The sequence below is a fragment of the Botrytis fragariae genome (assembly GCF_013461495.1).
Source record: "Botrytis fragariae strain BVB16 chromosome Unknown tig00000045, whole genome shotgun sequence".
NCBI lineage: Eukaryota > Fungi > Ascomycota > Leotiomycetes > Helotiales > Sclerotiniaceae > Botrytis > Botrytis fragariae.
In genome coordinates this window covers 2127847-2152802 of record NW_023500991.1, presented here as the reverse complement: position 1 = coordinate 2152802, position 24956 = coordinate 2127847, and the positions used below count along the sequence as shown (strand labels likewise).

At 43.7% G+C, this 24956-nt stretch overlaps 6 protein-coding genes across 6 annotated transcripts; 3 read left to right on the top strand and 3 right to left on the bottom strand.

Moving 5' to 3' along the window:
• Positions 1-424: 424 nt before the first annotated feature.
• Positions 425-755, top strand: Bfra_003854 (putative nad dependent epimerase dehydratase protein; the record flags this gene model as incomplete). The annotated part of the gene is made up of 2 exons (XM_037334259.1): positions 425-586; positions 705-755. The coding sequence occupies 2 exons, from the start codon at positions 425-427 to the stop codon at positions 753-755; spliced, it is 213 nt and encodes a 70-aa protein (XP_037194346.1).
• Positions 756-2282: 1527 nt separating this feature from the next.
• On the bottom strand, positions 2283-7132 carry Bfra_003853 (putative abc multidrug protein; the record flags this gene model as incomplete). The annotated part of the gene is made up of 8 exons (XM_037334258.1): positions 2283-2940; positions 3005-3401; positions 3503-3552; positions 3621-3784; positions 3872-4170; positions 4287-6025; positions 6085-6866; positions 6938-7132. 8 exons carry the CDS (start codon positions 7130-7132, stop codon positions 2283-2285), a joined length of 4284 nt encoding a protein of 1427 aa, XP_037194345.1.
• A 753-nt stretch (positions 7133-7885) lies between these two features.
• Positions 7886-9229, bottom strand: Bfra_003852 (putative abc sequence protein; the record flags this gene model as incomplete). The annotated part of the gene is made up of 2 exons (XM_037334257.1): positions 7886-8168; positions 8226-9229. 2 exons carry the CDS (start codon positions 9227-9229, stop codon positions 7886-7888), a joined length of 1287 nt encoding a protein of 428 aa, XP_037194344.1.
• Positions 9230-11186: 1957 nt separating this feature from the next.
• Positions 11187-12643, bottom strand: Bfra_003851 (putative sun domain-containing protein; the record flags this gene model as incomplete). The annotated part of the gene is made up of 2 exons (XM_037334256.1): positions 11187-11234; positions 11291-12643. The coding sequence occupies 2 exons, from the start codon at positions 12641-12643 to the stop codon at positions 11187-11189; spliced, it is 1401 nt and encodes a 466-aa protein (XP_037194343.1).
• Positions 12644-20402: 7759 nt separating this feature from the next.
• Bfra_003850 (uncharacterized protein) lies at positions 20403-22020 on the top strand (the record flags this gene model as incomplete). Its single annotated transcript, XM_037334255.1, has 3 exons — positions 20403-20450; positions 20505-20642; positions 20716-22020. The coding sequence occupies 3 exons, from the start codon at positions 20403-20405 to the stop codon at positions 22018-22020; spliced, it is 1491 nt and encodes a 496-aa protein (XP_037194342.1).
• A 563-nt stretch (positions 22021-22583) lies between these two features.
• Positions 22584-23246, top strand: Bfra_003849 (uncharacterized protein; the record flags this gene model as incomplete). Its single annotated transcript, XM_037334254.1, has 1 exon — positions 22584-23246. The coding sequence occupies one exon, from the start codon at positions 22584-22586 to the stop codon at positions 23244-23246; it is 663 nt and encodes a 220-aa protein (XP_037194341.1).
• Positions 23247-24956: the final 1710 nt, after the last annotated feature.

Below are 24956 nucleotides of genomic sequence, written 5' to 3'. Positions count from 1 at the left end.
ACCAGCATAACGCATCACTAAAAACACAACCATGACTTCCCGCCCCCGAAGAATCGATACCCTCCCACCCATTACAAAACGAGAACGTGACATGCAAGTTCTCTGTTTGGGACTCTCTCGTACTTCCACAATGTGTTCGTCTTACAATCACCATATCTATAATTTACAAATCTAACAATCTCCAGCACTCCAAGAAGCGCTCAATAAGTTAGGCTACAAACCCTATCAATGTCGAGTTGCGGCACCCGCAGAGGGACACATTCCTTCATGACTCGAAGGATTCGATGCCAAGTTGAATGGAAACGGAAAATCTTTTGGTCGCGAGGAGTTTGATAAGATTATTACTAGATTTAGCGTACGTTATATTCTGAGAAATGTCTCGTGTTCTGATGCATACTAAAGCAATCACCGGGCTACCACAAACATGCCCGCTGTGAATTTCTCAGAAGAACTTCTCATCGCGTACCCTAATGCGAAAGTCATCTTGACAACCAGAGATCCAGATAAATGGATCGTATCGGTCGAGAGATCAATGTATGCGATTATAAATTCGCGTACCTGGTCCATTCTCAAGATCACCTTGGCCGTATGTAAATACTTAGCTTTTGCAAACATGGAGCAAGAATGTAATGACTTTCACTAACCTATCATCTTATAATGGGAAGCTCTCCCATTCCGTCAACTCCTTCTCGACGCACTCACAGAATGATCCAATGGCAACCCAGAAGATCGCTCTGCCCTCCATGCAGGATTAATCGCTCATAACGAAAAGATCCGAAAACTTGCTCGGGGAAGGCTTCTTGAGTTCTCGCCAAAAGATGGTTAGGAGCCTCTATGTGCATTTTTGGATAAGTCTGTTCCGAAGACACTATATCCTTATGTGAATGCGGAGGTAATACATATAGGTTATTTGTTATATCTATGGTGCTTTACTTTTTTATTAGGTGGGCTAAGTGGATCGGTGCCGTAATTGTGGCATTGTTGACTTACAAATTTTTGAAGTACTGGAATATTGCGGTCTTTTAGTATCACGGTTATGCAATGAGAGATATGTGGTGATACTCTTAGCATGAAGATTTATTTTGTTTATTCTGAATAGGTTGCATAGCTAACTCGGCTGCGATATCCTCATTCCACAACGACTCGATCTTACCATCGAGAACATTGGACGAGAGTGCGATACCAAAATCACCGCTCACTTCTCGAGCTTGAAATAGCATACTCGATTTCGCTTTCGCTTGGGGTGAAATATAGTGATAGGATCCATCCTTGTCTCCTTAAAACCCACAAATATCATCATCCTCGCAACCCCCAAGATTCTCCAGTGCCCAAATTGAAAATCCCATAATACCCATAACTCAAGGATAAATATACGGACTCAGTAAACCTATACACAAAACTTCCAATCTTATTTCCACGATACAACACGCCACCAAAAAGACACAAAAAGATGTTGCAATTCCTTCTTCAACACCAACAAAAATACTCAAAACTAAATGATTATAACCATCACCGATAAAAACCATTTGAACGTAAGATTACATATAGAATCTTCAAGACAGTAGAATAATCAACTTTCGTAACCAAACTAGACCAATGATAAAGATGTACTCGCTATCATTCCTTCATCGGTTAAGTATTGAAATGACACATCATACCTACCTACCCATTTATTCCAAGTCCTTACAGAAGAACAACCAAACCAACTCCTTCAATTGATAAATGCTAAGAAGATCCTCTTAATGTAAGCAGCAGTTCTTAATCTGATATCCTACTAGCTTTTGCGCTAAGTATAAGAAAGCTCGGTAGATATATCCACACGAGCTGGTATGTTCTCTAGAACAGACTCATCACTAGTGCAGGTAAATAGATATGGGATACCAACCCGAGTCCTTTAATTAATATTTGAAGTCCCACATTTAGATACTACTTAGTTTTCTCCGCGCCATTCAGGATCCGGATACTTTCATGCGGTAAACACTCAACACAACGATAATCTCCACGTTGAAGAAACTTAAAAAGCTCTGTTCAAATCGCAATTTGTATTATTCTACACCTGCTGAGTTAGGAGAGCAAAGATGACAAAGTCACTTCTTCACTATCATCCACTCCAAATCACCCCTCCCAAAAATTCCCTCTCTTTATCCCCAAAAATTCCAAGCAATCCCTCCACATTATTCACAACCCCTATCCCGCAGCCCTAACCAACTCCCCAAACCTACTCCTCTCCTCTCGCGCCAGCACCTCCGGATTCCCCACCTCCACCACCACCCCCCGATCCATCACAACCACCCTCCATAATCCATCACCATCTCCAACCGATGACTAACCGCCACCACCGTATACCCCTCAAACTCCTCTCTAATAACCCCCGCCATGACCCTCTCCGTCTGCAGATCCACACTCGAGCTCACCTCATCTAGTAACAAAATCCCCTTATCACATCCCCCTCCTCCAATCCCCAAATTCCTTGCACGAATCCTCCTCCGCAGAAGCGCGCGTCCAAGCGAAAAAAGTTGCCGCTGTCCCGCGCTAAGAGTCGACGCATTCATACCCGCATACAAACCACCGCGTTCTTGGATAAAGGACCAGAGATCTACGGTTTCGAGCACGGCGCGACATTCCGTGGGGGTGGAGATGTGGGAGGGATCGAGATTGGTTTGGAATGTGGTGCCGTCGGGGAGGAAGACTGCTTCTTGGGGAACGGCAATGATGCGCTGACGGAGAGAGTCTCGGTTGATGCAGCGAAGTGGTATGTTGTCGATGATTGCGTTTGCGGCAGTTTCTTCAGTGGGATCGAGGAGTTTGAGGAGGAGCGCAATCAGACTGGATTTTCCGCTGCCGGTACGACCACAAATCGCAATTTTCTCGCCGGATGCGATGGTGAGATTGATGTCACGAAGGGCTAAGCTAGGTGTGCTATCGGTTGTATCTTCCACACTGTTGAAGATATTAGCTTTACTCAATAATAGACACTGCGTCCGTTAAAATTCTCATCTCTTACTCGTAACCTGCAGATATACCCTTCAATTCAACCACACCACTATGAGGCCATTGTTCGTGGGGAACAATATTCTCTTCATCCTTATCCTCTGGCTTAACATTCTCATTAAACATCTTCAGTCGAGCGATTGCTCCAATGGAAGTTTCCAGCTTAGTATAATAAGTGACAATCCCCGAAAGATTCTCTCCGAAACTAATAAGTGTATACAAAGAAGCACCGGCAAAACCAGAATCGGAGTGAAGTCGAACGGCAAGTGTTGTCACAACTACTGCCATTGCCATGACTACGAGATCAAGAACGAGGTTGAGCCATTCTTGAATCATGAGCAGGAAATAGGCGGGTCGTTGACTAGCGTTGATCAGACGAGCATTCTTTTGAACATCAGCGGAAACAAAACCTGTTTAGTTCAAGCGTTAGCAACAATCACTTTCCTTAGCATAGAATATTGCAAAACCATTCAAAATACAATTTTGTCTCATGAGTTTAGACGCTACTCACCAAAAGCTCTCAGTGTTGCAATACCCCTAAGAGTATCAAGGAAATGCGTGCTAAACAACCACAAATTAGCATGAGCATAACAACCTATCAAGCAATGATATTCTGGCGCTAAACCTACTACAAAGGACTTTTTGCCTCAAGATCCAGCAATCTGAGCTGCCGAGACGTTCGCAGGTAAAATCGCTGCACGACATAAAGTAAAGCGCCAAGAAGCGGGTAGCTTATAGCCAAGTACACAGACGAAGTAAGCATAACGGCCATCTGTCCGACTGCTTGAAACACCTAAGACATTCGCGTTAGGCTACAGCTCAAAATGAATTCATTTCATTCCGAGGGTTTTGACGAGGTCAAGATACATGAAAAACTCACACAAAACAAAGTGTTCAGCGTTGCATCTGGCAACTCCGTATCTATAAGATTGAGATCTTGAGAAAAGAGGTTCGTTACAACCCCGGTATCCGTCTTGGTAAAAAACCGCAGTGGTGCTCGGATAAGTGTTCGCAAAGCATCGTGATGGAGTTTAGCACCTGCTTTTTTAACAGAAACAATGAATAGTGTGATGCCAAGAAGAAGTAATGAGATGAGACCGCTGATTTGAAGCAAAGCATATATTCCAGCGTAGTAAGCGTGAGGTTTAGAGAAAGTGTCGTCAGTCCAATAATCGAGCCCTGGGATTTGTGACATTAGTGCTATGGAGCTTTGTGGTTTGAAAAAGATTCCAATAATTTGGCTCAACATGGCAATCTGATTGAAATCTCACTATTCATGAGTAGAACCAACTTACAAATTGTAGGAAAATTAGTGAAGAAGCCCCAAAGGGCAGCAAAGAACAAACTGCAAACTGCTGAAAACCAGCCCATGCTCAAAAAGTAGTGCTTGTATACCGTCCCATCACCCATTTGACGAGATTTATCTGCTTCCGGTGCAAGCGACAAAGTTTCAGCTGTCTTCGTCGCCTCTAGCACATGTGGCTCCGATCGACGGGCACTTTCCTTCGGCGTTATATCCTCCGACGAAATCTCGCTATCAGAAGGATCTTTCAATCCTAGACGCTGAACATAACCTTGTTTTCTCATCAACTCGTTGAAACTACCTTGCTCAACAATGGTGCCTTCTCCCAGTGTGATAATGTAGTCTGCTGCTGGTAAATGTCTAATGCTATGAGTGCAAAGCACGACCGTACAGCGACGTTTTCGTAGTAGTCCATTAACACCAAAGACCTGCTGGAATACCTTCTCTTCTGTATCCGCATCTAGACCACTGAATACATCGTCTAGTACCAGTAGGTCAGACTGCAGATATAGGGCTCGTGCAAGAGAAACACGTTGCTTCTGACCTCCTGACAAAATGATTCCATCGGATCCAATATTTGTTTGATCTCCGAGTGGGAGTGTTGCTAGATCAAAGGCTAGCGAGGCAGCATTGATTACTTCAGCGTATCTCTCACTATTAAAAGGAGAAAATCCTATGATATTGTCCCTAACCGTCCCGTTATAGAGAAAAGCTGCTTGTTCGCAGAATCCGACGTGGGGAAATCTAGTGCTCAAAGACACATTACCTTCGCTGAAAGGAATTTCTCCAAGTAGTGCCTTGCAGAGTGTGGATTTTCCAGACCCAATAGGTCCAACAACAACAGTGAGCGAGGATTTTGGTACTTTAAAATTCATGTCTCGTAAAACGAAAGTATCTTCTTCCCAGCCAAACTTTCCATTTTGGATGACAATAGGAGGCGCAAAGTCTAGTTCCGAGTCCAGAGAGGCTACGATATCAGTTCTAGTCTTCTCTGCGTCTAGCTTTCTATCAGCCAGTACTTTGCGGAAATCATGACGATTCTCGCACTCCAAAAAGGCCTGAATACGCCCGAGACAGGCTAGCCCAGAGATAAGCTCCGGAGTAGACTGGAATATTTGAGATAGCGGAACAGTGAGAAGCGTTAGAAAAGAAAGACTCGTAAAGACCTTCGAAGCATCCAGTGTTTTCGAAGTAAATGCGAAGGTTAGCGGTGGACCAATCAGCAACGGAATAAAGCCAAACAGCGCCGCAATGATGAATATTTTGCGAAATCGTGCTCCGGCCGCAAGTTCCTCAACTCGAAGTTTCTGTACAAAGTCACTGACGGTGGCAGAGAGTCCCGATATCTTCAAGTTCTTCATGCTGGCGATGACTGTAGCCGTTAAACCTACACGCTTCTGGACCCCCGACATCCAAGTCCTCTGCGAATCTCCAGCAAAATTCATTAGGATTGCCAAGCCGAGAAAGCAAACTATAACAAGTCCCATTGGCGCAATGAACACAAGACCAAGTCGAGTGTATAACATCCACCCTGCAATTGCGGCCTGGATAATACTGGCCCAAACTTCGTGCAGATTTCTCATACCCATCTTGATTCGCTCTATATCAGTGCTCATCAAAGTGAGGGCAGCGCTATCATCACCAGCTCCAATACGAGCTTTTGTAACATTAATATAAGTTTCTGTGGCCAGTATTGATCTTGCCATAGTCCGCGTTCGATGGTGAAGGTACCTATAAATATGTTTTAGTGATCGATGTCGTAGATTCTTGACCCGTGCTTTGCAACATACCAATAGAAGGCCCTTGAGATAGCAATTCCAGAGTAGATGAATACGCTGGCGCCAATGAATCCATACCCAACGTTCGCATCAATTTCAGGCTGGGCCAAAGTATCCAGCAGCCTTTCGATAAAAAGAGGTTGACAAAACGTGAAAGCAATAAGTGCTAGGCGTAACGGTATAGGAAGCAGAAGAGGGACTTTCAACGTGCGCATGAGCACCTTTAAAAGACCAAATTTATCGCCTTTCAGTTTGGAATAATCCATATTTTTAGAGAACCCATCGTGCAGTGATTTCGCATCAAAAGAGCTATCTAAGGGATAAAGATCTTCAATAGCTAAAACCTTGTTATATCCCATCAAGAACATCTTATTGAGCCAGAAGAAGACACCGAGCGAGAATATACCACTCGTCTCTTCCGGACTATGCTCTTTCTCATTCCAGCTTACCCACTTGGACTTTTGCCGTGATTCCAAGAGCAGGATTACACATTTGAGAGCCAGAGCGGTTATGAAAATACTGCTGTAAACAAGCCCGGACGTGTTGTCCGATGACAGGAATAGTGTTCTTGCTTGAGCCGCATCCAACAGAAGAGTAAAGAATAAGTAACTATTCAGCACTACCGACGGCCTCGGACTTCTGCTATGATCAATGATACTTAAGGGTATCATGCACAAGCCTGCTACCAACTTGAGAGCCGACGCCGCTACAAACATGCTGGATACATGCAAAGATGCAACCGCAGCCAAAATCAGAAGTGAGAGTTCCAGAGCGGCATATGTCACAATAGCACCCTGCGAAAGTACAATCAGCACTTGACTATCAATCCTCCATTTTTTCGAGCTCAAATTAAAATAAAACATACCACTTTGACAAGTTGAAACCCCGGCGCATTCACAACCATAGGCTTCCGAGCCTGAGAAACCATTCGCCAACATGCTATCATGATGAACAAAGCAGAGGGTATAATGGAGAAGAACAACTGCTCAAACTGTATGCTGAAGTCAAACTCCCCCTGATTCATCTGGAGTAGATTCTCCCCTCCATTGAAGAAAGGCATTTTGCATGCCTAAAATCCTGACTACCTCAATCCGAATCGATCTTGCCGTCGAGGCAAGCAATATCCAGTTTTATTTCAGGATGTTGGAAAATTATTGGCGTTGCTGTAATCAGATCTCAGGCAGGCCAAATTGATAAAACAAGCAAGCACAAGAGTCCATAGGGCTAGCTATTTATATAGAGCTTTTTAAATTGGAGTAGAAGAGACGGCATCACGGAGGCTCGGAGGATGACACGCAAGTCTGTGCTCCATAAGCCTATCTACTTGTTGGGGGTTAGCGAGTTCTGTTAATCCCTGGCGATGACAATGACCGAATTAGGAAGGTCGCTATGTGACGATAGCCTGGGATACCTTAAAGTGGAGGGTATTGATCAAAGAATACGCAGAATCAAACCAACCATTGTGCAAGATCAAATACATCTCAGTAATCCCAACAAGATACATGAGCATCAGCACTAGCTAGCTTGTCTTTCAATCGTACGATAGCTCCCTCTAAATGATGGTGAATGGAGTCACTCAATAGCCATGAAAACTTCATAGCTTGTTATCAACAATATTTCATATTTGCATTCGCATGCCTGTTTTACGTCAAGAGTAATTAATGAAAAGAGTACAAAACCCCTGGGAACTCCAGCCCAATCCCCCCATTATCAACATGTGAGAGCTAAGACGTGATATGCATGTCCATTTTATCATCAACCTCATTAATTTTTCTCTCCATGAGAGACCCCTCATATCCCTTCTCTCACTGTTCTACTTCTCGAATCCGCCCCTATTACCCACCACCACAACCACTAAACTCGTCACCATCAACGCGCCTGTAATCATCGCCACAAGTGCAATACTGCCCCTACTAGCTGGGAACTTTCCTCTAATAATGTAAAACTGCCCTTCAAAATATCGATGAAAACCTACTGAGAGCATGAGAATCGATATTCCCACGAAAGTGGCGCCTAGGGGTTTGCCGAGATGGCGGAGACTGCTTTGAGGCTCTGATGGGGCGGGGGTAGTGGAGCTTGAAGTATTGAGGCGGAATCTAGGGAGGAAGAAGGTTAGTGGGGAGTGAGAAGGCGGGGGAGGGAAAGAGACGTACAGTTGAGTGATTGCAATTCCGATACTAGCGAAGGCGAGGGAAGTTCGTAGCCAAGCTAAAAATGTTCTTTCTATCCACCCCCCATAGTCAGCAACATAGTAAAATAACACATGTCCATCCTCAGACGTGTGACAAACGAGTCGTGTGATCTGAAATTTAGCGAGAGAAAGAAACCACAAACCAAGTGCCAAATGATCCCTCGCAACACTCCCCTTATTTTCCAACTCGATACTTCCATACTCATCCATCATTCTCTTCCACCATTTTCCTATCCTCCCGCTTCGCTTCATCCTACTCTCATCTTCAGTAATTACCCCCTCAGCCTCGGCCCCTGAAAATCCTCTCCCTCTTCCCGTTCCCCATACCCCTCCTCTCTTATTTGGATCCTTTGCTCCAAGTTTCCTCCTCGTGCTGTTATTTCCATTATTTGTATCTGCAGTGATCGCTGTAGTTCCGCCACTGACGCCTCCATAGTTCATATCGGGACCGCGTCTCAATACACTCGTTTCTTCATCTGCGCTACTTTCCCCTCTGCTTTCTTTACCATTTGTATGTCCATGTCCATTCTCATTCTCATTCTCATATCCATTCACTCCCCTCCCAGGACTCTGACTCTCCTCCCCATCTCCAGGGGTATCCATTGTAATCTTCCTATTCCTCGCCTCTTCCAGAATGCTATCAATCCTCTGTCTCTTTCCCTCTTTAATTCTCTGGCTCCCTTGAGCACTAACACTCCCACTCCTGCTTCCACTCCTACTACCCGTCTGCGGACTCGGACTCTGTCCTTGGTGTATATTCGAGCTCGATCCAATCTCAATGTTCGCCTTCGGAGTATTCGGTCTCAATTGTAATGTCTCTGTCGAGCGTGCATTCTCATTCGTACCCATTCGTATCCTATTCAAATCCGTCTGCGAACTCGAATTCGTCGTACTTATATTCAACGAAACCTGCGACTGCGAATTTATCCTCCCCTCGATCCCATCCGGTCTCTTTGTACTCTCCATTGTAGCCCCAACACAACGTCCCTGGCACCTACTATCCTATCCTATCCCAGCACGCACACTATACTATCCCACCGCGCAATTTCTCCGCTCGCAGATAGATCTAGCCGCAGCTTCTTGATCAACCAATTACCGCAATCGCTATCGTGCAACCCGAGTGCGATTGTCCAATCAATTGATCAATCGATGCAACCTGGTACAAAGCAAAGCCGCCTCTTCCCTACCTCTCGCACTGCGTCTTGCAGCCAAACTCGGAGACGAAACCTTGGAACAAAAGAATCTCAGCGCACGTATATCTCTCGGCGAATTGCGTGCTTCCCTCTCACTCTCCTCTTTTAATCTCGATGATAAACCTATCTATGTAACCACCATTAATCCAAAGCAAAGATCGAAAACCAAGCAGAAACGAAAGTCTCTGGAACAAATGCTAAGAGCTCTTTCAGCTCTTGCAGCTTTTAAATAACTAGTTTTATGCCGAGGGCGGAGAACATTTAAAAGGAATCTAGCCTAGAAGTCGGTGGTGTGGGGTCCCGGGTTTCTTTGCTGTAGTCTTTGCTATAGGGTGATAATTAAGCATAAGGTTAACCTTCAACTCCCCAGCAGTAATAAATCTCCTTACAAAGAGCCAAAGCTGCTGCCACAGTATTTTGGTACTTAGGTAATCAAATGGACGAAGATGTTATAGCATTTTGTTCAACAGAGAAACCATTCTTCCACCTATAATATCATAGAAGGGATTTCATAAAACTACTACCAGATGGCTGAATCATATGTCAAAAGAAGTACCTACTAGGTAGTTAGGTATCGAAAAAAGGGGAATCTCAGGCATTTGATCGATCAGTAACGGCAGGGCTGGCAGGGCTCAATGCATCTACCGGCATTGCTGATCCAAACATCAACAATAATCTACAGGTTAACGACATCGATCGAAGATAAGACCATCATTCACGTTTATATTCACACTCACAGGTTCAGAAAGATAGTCATGTATGAACATCATCTGGAAAGAAAAGTGAAGAAATTTGTAAGAAACCAAAAGAGATTTCAATCTGTATACACGAAAAAGGCCACACACTTCATCTGAATGTTCTATTTACTTGTTTTTTTTAAAATAATTTTTCTGTTCTCAAAAATTTCTCAACATCTTTCTTGAAAAGGTAGAATAAGTAGAGTGCAACTGATCTCCCTTTCCCTGTCTGTGTTGTGCCGACTAGACTACTTTATGTTGATACATGTACCATATTCTGCAGCCTCTGCCGTCAAATTTTCCATTCACATCCACATGAAACAGGTGTTATAGCTCTCTACCACATCTCCTTGAAGAGAGATATGGTGGTAATTTCTGTTTCGTATGCACGCTCCGTCCAAACATTTGTAGCCAGTATGAAAACATATGCAAGAGTGCCTGCGGCAAATTGATAAAAAGGCCGTAGGGATAGAGGGGCACTCTGTACCAGGAGCACGTCTCCTTCAAAATGCGTAACGGATACATAGAAGAGTTAACCAAGGTGATTGCTTCAAGGAAAGAGGGCTTTCCCATTCGTCATATGAACATTCATCTGCTGAGAACACAACTTTTTTTTCTACCAACAACCCCAACCCCCTCAAGAAATCCATCCATGCTTACAACAACCATCTGGAACGTGGTATTCCAACGGCCAGATATCTTCCACTCCAATAATGTAAAAACATTAGCGACATTTATTACAAAGGAAAAGTTACCACACGAAGTACATTCAAAGATCGGATGGAGGGGGTATCTTATTGACAAATTTGTGTGAACATTGCAAGTCGAGCGTGAGTTCGAACATCCGAGACTTAGAATGACTTGAGGGCGTGTAAAGAAAAGAAAAAGTGACTACAACGATCATAAGCCGCAATTGTGGATATGCGCGCGGAAAGAAAACAACAATATGTGCACCGGAAATTTTGTAAAGGGAAAATTGAGAAACTCAACCGCCTATGATGAGAAGACGTATGTAGCGGTTCCGCCCGAGAGAATAGAGACCTAAAGAATTTGTTAGTTTATGACCCCACACCTTACAAATAGATCAATGAACTTACGGTGCAACCTGTTGAGGACTCAACACCATTGTTGTAGTATGTTCCAGATGAGTACGAACATTTTCCGGAGACATCACCTTCGATGGTGATGGTGAAGTTCAAGGTGCCGTATGTGTTGGTTGGGGTGTTGGGGATGATTGACAACCAAGTGGTACCAGAGGCATCTCTTCCAACACCGGCATTGACAGGAGCCCAGTTACCAAGGTTTCCACCCGAAGTACCCCAAACACAAGCTTCAGAGGTAGAAGCTCCTTGTGGGTTAATGTAGTATTGTGCGGAAGTTGGAAGTCCTTCCCATGAGTAGTAGCTACTGGCATCTGGGCAAGTCAAGTCATAGGTTTGGCCAGGGGAGGTTGCCAATGGAACGGTCTCAGCTTCGAGACCAGGGTAATCAGTACGGCAAACAGCAACAACGCTGTCGAGCTTGTTCTCAACCTTGACGGATCCAGATCCAGCAATGCAAAGTTGCTTGGTGGTAGTTCGGGACAACTCGAGCATGCCGTTGGAGTTGCAGTAAAGACCACCGATGGATTCACCAGTACTTCCTTGTGCGGTAGGCCATTGAGATTTCTGGTATCCCGCTGGGCAGGCATACGAGCAGAAAGCGCCCTTCACACATCCACCGCTGGTAAGCGTGTTAATAGTAACAATCGAGGAAGCAGAGGTGGTGTAACCAGGGGTGCTTTGGATACCGATCCATCCATCTAACCCAAGGTAATCGACAGCAACTGGGCCATACTTGGATGGGAAAGTGGAACAAGGGATTGTGCCACTTGGAAAGTCGTCCCAGCTGCCGGAACTGCTAGAGGAAGTGGAGCTGTCAGAAGAACTGTAGCTACTGGCCGAGGAAGAGGCAGCAGCAGCACTGGTAGAGGTCACAGAGGCGATAGAGCTTGATTCTGAAGTGGATGATGCAGCGCTTGATTTCGAGGTGTATGCGGCCTTGGTAGAAGAGGAAGATGAGGAAACCTCAATGAACTCCGCGGCAGCCTTGATGATCGAACTGGCGGAAGTAGCTGCTGGAGTGGTTGAAGCAGCAGCTGATGTGGACGCAACCGATGGGGATCCAGTGTACCAGTTAGTAGCAGAAGGGGCATCTTCGACAGCATCTCCAACTAAAATGTATTTTCCAGATTTCAATCCGTCTTGAACTTCGGCCAAGGAGATATCTTTTCCATTGAGCATGTAGACCGTCTCGACTGGACCTGGCATAACCTCTGTCACAGAGACGACAGTGTTATCGCGTGCGACCTTGTTTGCTCTAGCTGGGTGACGGTGTTGATGGTTGTGTGGTTGCGCAATTGCAACACCGGCAACGCTGAGAAGCGCAACAGAAACTGGGGTGAACTTCATTGTGAAGAAGTGAACTCTTGCGATATGGATAGACGAAAGGTTTCTTGGTTCGGAAGTTCCAAGGCTCTTGATATATCGACTGAATTGGACGGAGTAAACGAGTGAGGTTGACTTCAAAGTAGAAGAGAAGATGTTAGCATTCCGAACTCAGACGCGACGAATTGACTATTCTAAATTGAAAGGCGAGACGAAGTTGAACAGTAATGGCAATGGCAATAGACGAGCGAGTAGACAGGGAAATGAGATTTAAATGGAGAATGGCGGGACGGTGAATAAATAAAAACACGAGAACTCGCAGTACATACCTTGGCTATGGGTCTTTCTGACTTAATTTGAAAGATTCACTCTAAATGAAAGGTCTGTTGCTAGGGGATGGAGAATAATTTGTAAGGGGGAGAGATGAACAAATTAAGTGTTGATGTAAAGAAGCGTCGCTTGGGGGAGTGGAAGGGATTGAAAAGGATAATTGAGGTTGAGTATTTCGAATCGATTTGTTAATTGAATTTTGCAGGAAGAGAGAAGTTTTTTGGTTGAGATAAAAGTCGCTGTTCCAAATGAATGTGGTAGAGAGTTGTTGATTATTATTTTTTTGTATGATAACAACTCTCAGTTGGGAGGGAATGCTTTGAGAGGGGAAAAAGAGGGTTGATGAGGTCTGAAGGAGTGAGGTGTTAAAGGGAGAAGTATCACGAATAAGATGAGAAGTCTGTTCCAAGGCAATCGCAGAATAGCACGGAGTATAAGAAAACAGAGGAGGACCAGGAGATGGACGTGGGTGGCCAAGGGGACGAAAGCAAGAAGGGGTGAACAAGGGTACCAGACCACTCAGAGCCAAGCATTGAAATTAGATCCAGGTACCAAACAATTAAATGAACCAATGAAAAGGTTGAGAATAGAAGACGCTAAGGGAAATATCCTAGCTTGGGCCGATTGTTATCCCTGCTGCCCCTGTCACCTTGTCGGTGCTAGCGCTGGGTCTAACCATCTATGGTAACATATAATATAAGAGATGAACTCCAAAACATTGAGATTCATTTTGATTTCGGGATTTGCAGCATGGGGGGCAATGGAAGATATTGGGTCTGCCCAGGTGATAATTGATAATTTTGGCTCTTTCGTATTGCGCTTCCTCCCAAATACTTTTTATACTTTGATTACCGTCTGTGATAGGGTCATCGATCGTGCCGATGGAGGTCAAATCTTAAGATTCTTTATTTTTTTTTCCTATAGATGATGAATTTAGAGGCTTGGCTGGACGGGCAAGAGATATTGATGGGGTGGAAGTAGGGATAGAGATGGGAGATGGGAGAGATGGTCTTGTTGTCTGACTGTTGACTGTTGACTGTTGACTGTTGTCTAGAGTCTGGACAGTGTCGATGGACTCGGATGGAGATTTGAGTGAAGAAGCAGCGAATATTGGTGGGGGGAAGTTAAGATAGAAGATGGGTACAGTACCTAGGGAGGTATACTGACTTTCAAGTGACTGCACATAGTACTACTACTACTACTACGACTACCTATTACTGTAGGTAGGTGGTATGCTTACTGTACACACGACGTATTACTATACATAGGTATACTTATTATTATAGTATACTTACTGTACACCACACCACCCCCCAAAAAGGTCTTTCAATTAGGAGTCAGGTGAAATAAGGTGTACCAAAAGAATCAATGATATCCTCTGACAAATTTTAAAACCCCGTCTAACCATTCTATATTCGTGGCTATGATAATATATTTCCATTCTTCAAGCTTTTAAGCTTGATATTTGGAATCTTGATTAATACAGATAACACGGGAGGTGTGATAGGCACAAAGTAGCTACTAATAACTGAAGTGAAGTGTCAATTGTCGTTGCCGTTGAATAGCTCAGATCCCTCTATGACTAAGATACATCCTTGGGATGAATAATAAAATCGGATGTCAAATTATATCTACAGTATTATCTATCGTCCATCTATCATCTATATTACCCGTACTTAGCTACTGATCCTACGGATGTATACATTCTTTGTCAGACCTTGCCATCGGACCATCCATTCTCCAATTTTCCAATTCCCCAATTCATCTCTCCATAAATCAAACAATCCATTTGCCCTTCATCCCATTAACAACGCCCATTAACAACGCCCATTAACAACACCCATTAACAACACCCATTTCCATCCTTACAACGTACAACTCACCCTACCACTACCAAGTATCATCCCATACTCACTGCAATAAATAAAATCCCATCTTCCAAGAGAATTCCGTGCCTTTACACCGAAACATCTCCACTTCATTGAACCAGAAGGAAACATTTCTACATCCGGTCTGTGCTTCCAAACCTCTAATTTCGGCTACGCCACTGGATGTTAGATGAAGAGCACGTAACCAAATAACCTCCAGCAATAAAATATCTCCAACAACTCCACTGATTCTTCCCATTTCTGGAGTAGAGCCCTAGAGACCTGGAAAAGCTTGGAGAAGATGGTCGGAGATCTTTCAATATTCGGTCTCGGGATATTGTCCAACCCTAGAAGTTAGAACAGAGTCCCGTGCCCTAGTTTCATCTTACCCAAGGCCAATTCCTCAATAGGTATCAGGGAGGCACTTCAGGGAGTGCGAGCGAGAATTTGATCAAGTTTTACCGCTGAGCGTGTGAGCGAGGGAGGGACACAGTAGGTTCAGCTTGTCGTTCATCTTCATCCATGCGAGATTCTATCGTTTCGTCCCAAGGTACGTTTTCGAATGCTGGATTCCCTAGGAGGTGGTGGAATCGAGACCGTTCACAAACTCAGGGGTATCGTTTCAACATCCTATCTAAGGTTCTAAACGGCTGGCTGGGCTGGAGAGGGACCTCATGATTTTGACAAGTCTCCTATTCACGCTTGATGGGTCAAGATAACAATCACGATAGATAATTTTCCCATGTCGTGATCTATGATCTGGGGATTTTGGAGTTATTGATTTCAGTCGTGGTTCATGACGAGTCTCAAATTTTAATCTCACAACAGCATGGTAATGGTTTGTTTTCATAGTGGGGTAACAGCATGATGAATCCATGATAAATCCATGATCATGCTGTTTCTATCATGGACCACATGGCAGCGAGAAATTTGGGGTCCAGTGGTGACAGCTTGGGAATGCGTGGTAGGTAGAATTGTTGAAAGGCTGACGAGGAAGATGCCCTCGTGAATTCCGATATTCATCCTTTTTCGTGCCACAGTCAGAATCCAGATGATCCAGCTTCAACTGCCACAGATGTCCTACAGCAGGATTCTCCAGTTACACTTTATCAATCATGGATACTAGGATGGATACCAGGTAATGCTCACACGGTAGAATCATACTTGTGGAGAAGCATGACTACCATTCGATTCAACCCTCGTTGTTCCTTGCTTTAAGGTTACTCAGCCATTGAAGTACACGAAGTCAGGATATTTCCACGTTGCCATCACAACTTTCAACTGTCTTCACCCGCCTGATGATCCAACGTGGGCCAGCTAAACAGATACGAATGCAGTAACTCTAAATATATCTCACCACAAACCCCAAGAAGTTAAGAACATCCAGACCAAATCAATTCAAAATCAGATCGGCAACAACCCAATCTCAATCGCTCGTATGAGTCGTATCCTCATATATCATTTCCTTCATCTCATTCATTCATAATAAATCTCAACCTCTAAGACCGCGCATTACTCTAATGATCAATCACTGGCTCTGGTTTTAAAAGAAAACCGGCGCAAAACGATACGATAGAATCGACCTAATAGAGATACGGGCTGAGCCATCCATCTCCTTTATGCCGTGAACAAACTGTTTCCACCGCCGCTCCTTGGCATACTTTACCCCTGACTAAATCAAGGTACCGCATTGCCATTCGGCACCTTTATTTATCCTACTGGTTCTACCTATCCATCCTATTCGTTCTGCCTATTCATCCTTGCATTGTCTGTATAAAGTTTATGCTACTACAACAGAGTAGTACACTTGCGAGGTATCTACAGGATCATGCTTCGAAACAAGCAATAATTACCTATGAAGTCATAGTCGTCGATAAGTTTGATGTAAGGAACAGATTCAGCCTCAACTTAATTAATGAGTCGCTTCATTGTTTGGGCTTCAAAAAAAATAAAAAGAATTCAAATATTTCAAACATCGGATATGACGGCCCAATAGCTGGAGGTTGTGCATATCCGATCGGCCCGCTCACGTGTTCACTTTCCTTCCTAAACGATGCGGCACTCTTGAGGTTCTCTTCCACCTCCCGAAAGCTTCATCATAAATTCTTCTCGTCAACAGCTAAGATAAGGATACGCAAGTGCACTGTTTTTCTTCGACTTGCCACTAGCTGTTGTAATAAGGTCTCTCGTGGGAATAGCCCAGCGGAAATACTCCAGCGAACTTACTCTGGAATACATGACGCTACAATAAGCTTGCTGCTATCAACAGTGGTCCATTCGGTACGCACCTTGCCGAAACCTACTTTATGTCATCATAATTTGTCTTACTTAGCTTGGGGGAATCTAGTGGTGTTCAAATAGTCATTCAAGCGTCACTGGATTTATACTCATCTTGGTTATACATCACGAATTTTCACCTGAGGTATGTTTGTTCAGCTGCAGGGCTCATACTGCTAGTGAAGTGTATGACAAAAACTCGGTCTAGATATAGAGCCATCATCGCCAATTTCATCCGAAATTGAGTGATTAGTCTTTTGCTATCTACATGATACACCGACTGATACTTTACTATCATTCTTAAGAGAGTAAGAAACGTGCGAGAACGTTTTGTCTTATAGATTACACATATTACTCTTGTAGAGGAGCTACGTTATCTCTTCGATGCAACTTCAACGAAAGCAAATACTTAATAAAGAGGAACTTATTCTACCAAAAGTCAAAAATAGAAAAGAACTAAAATCCAAAAGATAAGTTTCAGATTTAGATTTAGATTTGAACGAAGCGAAGTCTAATGGCTTAGCTAAACCTTGTATCTGACTCTCATGTGTATCATTCCTTTTCGATTTGTCTATTTTCTATTTTTAATTTTTAGTCTTATCAGCGATAGTTCTTCACATTAGGTATTCGTTGCTGTTGATACTCTATACTTCTCTGATTAGAGCAGGAAATATTTTCTTGCTTTTGCGCTGCATTGAATGGAACTGAATTGAATTCGAAGAAATGTGAAATGGAAAGTGTGATTATTCGACTGCATATTCTCTTCATCCTTCTACAAAACTTAATTGTGTTAGGTACATACACACTCTATCTTTATCGCAACAAAAGAAGGTACTCTTGTAGTTGTGGAAAATGCACACCCCTGATCATGGAAAGATGCTTAATCTCGGGTCGCGCGAGTATCCGATAACAGTCCACATTCCAGTAGGTATGTATCGATCTGGTTCGACATTCCCATCTTGGACGCTCGTTTGTTTATGTTATCATGTTTTTGTCTGTCTCGTGGTGGAGTCACAAACTTAAATGGATGCGCGGGTAGATTCCAGGAAGCTAGGGTTGTGAGGAGTTGATTGTTGCGGCGGTGTTTTGTTTGATATGTTGATGAGGCTGTGTGAATGATAAACTTAAATGCGTTTGGATTACAGCAATCCCGGGTTCTCGGAGTGTGGCGGTATCTCGTTCGTTACGATGGGGATGTGGTGTGTGTATGTTTGTTTGTTTGTTTGTTTGTTGTCGTTATTTACAGGTATTGTATTGTATTGTAATGCAGGGCGGAGATTTGATTTGTAGGTTTCGGTATTTGATGGGGGTGTGGCGGTCGGTAGACTGTAGTTTTAAACATGTGTGTGTGTGTGTGTGTGTGTGTGTGTGTGTGTGGTTTTTCTTCTTGTGTTGTGCTGTGCTGGGGGTTGTATATCTCACCTATCGATACGCATCACAAGGAAGAAGGCGAGATGGATAGCAGTCGACGGAGACATCATATCGTGAAGGTGGGAGTTCATGGAGCTATTACTCGAGATGAATACGGAAATCAACGAATCGGATAATAGAGAAGGAATTTGAGGAATTCTCGATCTTAAAATATAGTCAGCGCGGTATGGTTCTATACTTAATGTCGAATCGTGGGGACTCTACTTTCTGTATTGGGTAGTGGAGTTTTATTTTAGCTGTGGTGTTTGTGAATTCTGAGAGTTGCTTTTGGGTGGATGGATGGATGGATGGATATATATACGTGTATGTATGTATGATTATGAAGTCTGGGGTGTAGGATGTATAAACTCTTTCTTTCCGACTTCTGATTTCGCATCGAATCATTGAGAGGAGGCTAGCATTTTCTTCCGATGGGATGAACTTTCGCTCTTTCCATTGTTCCTCCTCGTTTCAGCCATTCTATCTCCTGAATAATTTTAAGTACTTGATATCTTAATGCCAAAACCCTCTTCAGCAATATCTTCACATCGCATCGCTGAACCCCATCCTTCATGGTTTCCACAAACGAAGATACCACATCTGCATACGGAAGTATAACGCACTAGCCATCCGTATATCTAGCTTTCTTTCTTCCATTCGCTATAGAGGGTAGAGGGAAAACGAACGTCGTCTGTAACATGACATCGTGGCCTCAGGGGAGCTGTCACGCGCCATGAGCTTGGATTTCTCATCGTGCAGATTGATACTTGGGGTGTGGAATTTCCGTCTCCGTCGTTATGAATTGCTTGTTTGGAGATAGATAAGCTGTTCCTCACATTCTGGCTCTCGAATTACTTCTCCATGTTCACAGAGGGATTCTTGTTCATTCTTGTTCTCTCTTGGGCGAAAGCAGCTGCGCTTTGAAGTGGAAGTGGAACGTGGTAAATGTGATACCTGCAGCGGGGAAATCACGGTGTGTATATTCGCTCTCTGTGGTCCAGAAGATGAAGCTCGCATTGCTGCCATCGGGTTGGGATGGGTGGAATAGGTTTGTTGTTATATGCAGCATGGTACGATAATTAAAATACGATGGGGAGGTAGTAGAGGTGGTGGTTACGTTGTCTCCTCGAGATGTAATTGGTACTCTTAGATACTTTTGTGAAATTTGCTCATGTCTATCACTAACTAATATTGAAGATGCGCATCGCATTTTGGATTTTTGTTGATGGGTGGAGAAGCTAGAAGTAGGGAGAGTGAGAGTTAGTTCGGGGGAGTAATGTCGTCTATGACTCTATTGGATTTTTTCGATGGGGAGAGGTAAGAGGGAGAGGAATAAGGCTTGCGGAGGCGGAGAAATGGAAAATGGGGAATAGCTTTTGAGTGATGAGTTGCTGATGGATTTCGAGAAGCGGAGTTGATCTAGAGAATATGAGAAGATGAGTCGGTCGATATGTATAGGTTTAGATGGATAGATTATACGGTATGGAATCTTGTGGAGAGGATGTTTGAGGGGTACGATTCACATGGTGTAAATTAGAGGTTTAGAATTCAAATACCGTGGCTACTTTCCTCGCCTGTTTTATCGCTTCCATATTTGTTGTAACTTGTAACTTATTCGTTTAATTGCAGTTGTGTCTGTCATGTTCACATAGAATCAGATATGACACGAAACATCATCGATTTCTCTAGATTGTGGATGGAATAGAATATTCGGGAATGAGTTTGTCTCTGAGAGAAGCAGTTGTGTTTTCCCTCTGAGTTTCATGTTGGCAGTCTTGTTTATCAAGATGGCTATTTGATTCCTGGGCTATTTCATTTAGGCTTTTGTATTATTTACCTCTCTTTTTGATGGAAATTGTGTTTGGCAAAATAAACCATTGAGATTTGTAAGATTTGATATGAGTTTCTCGGAAGATGAAGAGATGATGGATGGGATTGAGGAAAATGTGTGTATTTCATTCATAATCTTTTGTCTCGACTATATCTAACGAATTTATTAGGATGAAACTTATTTCCCCAGTGTCGAATGGCCCTCTCAACAGTCCACATGGCTCTCTCATTCCGAACCGTTGGTTCTTAGACCTGCTGTGTCTGGTGTTCCGGATGCTGAAGAGGTGGTCGATTGTGTGCACGGAAATGTATGTATTTCATTATTTCCTTCATAATCTTTGTCTCGTTGATTCACTGAGAGGAAAATTTTAACGTGGCTAGGACGAATCAGTATCTTCCACCGGGGATGGAGTTCAGCTTCCTGCGTGGTTTGAATGGCCTAAAGAGCTGGTGCATAGACCCGCTATGTCTGGTGTCCCGGCTGTCGAAAAGACTTCTTCACGGTTTGTGGGGGATAGTTATACTAGGCCACTTGTTATCAGACCGGCTATATCTTGTGTCCTGGAGGCTGAAGAAAGTTCTTCACGGTTTTTACAAAATAGTTATAATAGGCCGCTGGTTCTCAGACCTGCCGTGTCTGGTGTCCCTGTCGTCGAGGAGACTTCTCCACAAGTTGTACAGAAAAATCGTACCAAGTCACTTGTTCATAGACCTGCTATACTTAAAAGTCCCAGGCGGCATGATCTTGTAGAACAGGCGCGAATCATGCCACTATACTTCACACTTCCGCATCGACCTCGAGTAACTGATAAGTCTCGCGACTCAAGACGGAAACACAAAGAGGCTGTGAGGAAGTGGATAGAACGCAAGAGAGAACGTGAAAAAAGGGGGAGACAGAATGAGAGACGGAAACTCAGCGAGAGCCGAGAAAGTGATCGATATGAAAATTCACATCGCCAGATCAATCCTGCTACCATCGAACAAGAAATTCAGGACATACATGCAGATCTTCATCGCGCGGTTGGCAATGATGAACACGAAACGCTTCAAGCATGTAGTCCGCCTAGTGATGAGTGGCACAGGATCACGCCGATTTCAGAAACCAAAGTGTCGACTGATGTACTGATCTCAGTCCTTGTTGCCGAAATCATGAAAGAAAGGCAACATGTAGATGAGGTAAAGAACTTTGTTAACAAGAAGCATACCCTTGAAGAATGGCAGGACTGGGGTAAAATTGTAGTGGGGCGAATTAATGAGAAGAAAAAGAACTGGGAAAAGTATAGGGAGATGAGGAAGAAAGAAGAGTCGAGGGATCATGGAGGCCAAAAATTCGATAAATCAACGAGGCAAGGATGGGCATGGGAGCCTCTTTCAATTCAGTCGGTTTACTATTGGCTAGACAAGCTTGACAGGGCCCTTGAAGAAGCAGAGAATGGTTTCCCCAAGACTCACTGCGAATCAAAGGAAGTTGAGAAGGAAAGTGCGGAGCAAAGGGCGGCGAAGCGCGAGAAATCACAGTTTGTAAAGAGGCATGTGCGAGCCTATGTTGACTCTGACTCTGATGACCCGTCGGCTATGGAACCGGCAAAGCGCAAGCAATTACCTCTCCGTCAGAAAAAACATACAACAGTCACGCGCGTTGATTCTGGCGATGGAGATGCATTGCTTGATTGGGCCGAGTACTGAGAATTTTAAGAATGCTGATGAAGAGCGCAAGCACCGTTCATAGATGTGAGGGATACCAAGGCTTGGGGAAGAAAATCTCGAGGTCTGCTGGGAGGCATGAAGCGATATGATGAAAAGCCGAGTATCAGGTGTGAAGATAGATTCAACACTTAGAATTTCGACTAGATATGGAAACCAAAAAAATATTCAGGCGTGTATTGCCACGTATAACTTGGGCCAATGACCTAGATTGAATCGTCTCTTTCTTGAAGTAGAATGAACTCGAAATTTGATTCCAAATCACAATAGAAACCACATTGTACCTTCCATGGCAATCCCGCAGATCTTTCAGATTAAAAGTCCATTCTAGTCTTCATCCTATCCCACAAGTTTGTCTGGAAGTTGCTGGAAGATTGCGTGTACTGCCAATTCCGAAGTCTGAAACAGAATCAGTGAAAATCTCGAAGGCTCAACATCAACCTCCATTATTCGCTCATCAAAATATTTCTCAATATTCACTACATCTTGATCACTTCCCGCAATCTTTCATCCATCACATCTCAACTCCAAACTTCCCTTCCAAAATGACATTCCACCCCGCCCAAACCTGGTACCCATCATACAACGACACCCGGCCGAATCCCAACTCACCTTTCAACGATGCTACTCCCCAAATTCTCGATATCCCTTTGAATCCTCAAGAAATACATTATAGAGAGATCTGCGGCATGTTAAAATACACCCAAGACAACACGAGACAAGTCACGAAAGACAAGAAAAAGTCCTCTCGGGAACTCCAGGTCGCATTGATGAGATTGGGTGTGGGAGGAGGAGAGGGGAGAGATAGAAGGGAAAGATTGAGGAAAGTAGTTGTGTTGCGAAAAGTAGTGTGGTTACATCAGGATTATAAGAAGAATTTGATGCTGTATGAGGGTGAGTTGTGGAGGAAGGAAGATGAGTTGAAGAGGATGTTGAGATTGCAGGTGCGAGAGAATGGGAATGCGGATTATTATGAGGGTAGGAATTGGTGGTTTGTGGCGGGGGAAGAGGAAAGTGATGATGAAGATGACGAAGGTGACGAGGATGTCGAGGATGACGAGGATGAAGATGATGAAGATGATGAAGATGAAGATGAAGATGATGAAGATGATGAAGATGACGATGACGAAGTTGAAGAAACGTATGGAATGGAACTAGAGTGCTGGAGTGAGGAAGATGAGGATTTGGAAATGGAAATTGAAGGATGAGGTACACTGTACGTATATTTGAGCAGTGTGAACGTGGCCATACCTATCACGTTTGGACATATAAATCTTTCTTTCATCCATCGCCCACGTCTAGCATCAACAAAGTCCATTGCGAACAACCACACAGAAGATTGGCTCGAATCTCAAGGCTCTCGTCAAATTTCGTCTTATGCAATCTTGGAGAAGACAACCTGAAGAAGTGGGGCATATCATGGTGTGAAGCGAGGACATCGGGAAGGAGGAGATATTCACGAATTAATGAGAGCTATCTGATTGACATACCTAGAAACAAATGTGCATGGGTGAATTTCATGAAAATAAAAGGAAAAGACGTCAATCCACGCGATACTTTCAGTCTTAGCTGTTACCGCAAAATATGTGATGCCAAATCAAAGCAGTCTTATTTTTGGTCGCTTCATTCACTCCATGACACTTAACAACCAAACACAATTTTTGGGATTTTTTGAAAGCTCTACGTACCATCAAAAACTTTCTTTTTCAGAATCAAAGATCTCCAGCCTATGGTAAAGTAAAGAAGCTTAAACGCGGCAAAATTTGAAGCGCGACAAAAACCGCGAAGCGAGACGACGACAACGACACCACAACTCGCATCCAATCAAACAAACTCAATTCACCACCTCAACTTACACAGACCCACTCTATCCTCCCCCAAAAACTCCACCAATCCGACATCAAAAATAGCAAAACAAAGGGTCCCAGTGTGAGCACCAGGTACGGTAACAAGCCGTAGGGTTTTGTCCCTCCTCCTAGAGCGGAATTCTCATTGGAAGTGTAATTAGTTCTTCTGGTATTTGTCTGCGGGGACCTTCTGTGTGACTGCGTTGCACGATGTTGAATCGTCAAGAGTGGAATCAAACCACTGCACCACACCACTTTGCAATTCCCATGCATACGCCTAATGTGCTGGAAAGAAGCTTTTCAAAATATATATAGCGGAAGCGAGAGCAGTGAATAGGTGGATGCTTGGGAGGATGAATGTTGGATTGCCTTAGGGTTGTGAGTTCATCGCTTTGTCATTGTGCGATATACCACTGCGCGAATTCTGGCAGGGTATATTATCATGAAGTTCATGGTCTATTGTATCGTACTGGTATATCATTCATTGATTCCAGGCAGGCCACAAACTCCGGTACTATCTCGTGAGTTTCAATACTACAAAAGATAGCAACAATTGACGACCTCTTATATCAAACTACAGCGCATATTGAATCGATGCCTTTCAACGAGCCACGGCACAATATAATGAACTCGTCAGGTGGCAAAGATAAAAAAGCGTCTATGCATATTCGATATCAGAGCCAACGCTTTTTGTTTCAAGCATTCCTCAACAAACTAACGATATCAGCAAGGGATACTGGAGCGCAAAGAAGATTTGTATCGAAGGAAGTCATGCTCATGGCATTAGAAGGGTGTGATTGAAACGCCAAGCATCATTTGTCTCATCTATTTATCCTCTCATTAGTCTTCCTGTGGAACTTCCTTGCCATCCAATAATTGAATACCTGCGAACTTTTTTTCATACTCGCGAATTTCTTCTCTTTCCCGATCTACACCTCACTTTTAAGCGATGCCTTGCGGATTTGGTTCCTTTGCTCAACAACCTTCAAAGTTCCTTTTATATTATGGAAGCGCATGCAAATGGGTCAGGTTATGACTGAGGTTGCAATTACATGCGGTATTTGCGCAGTC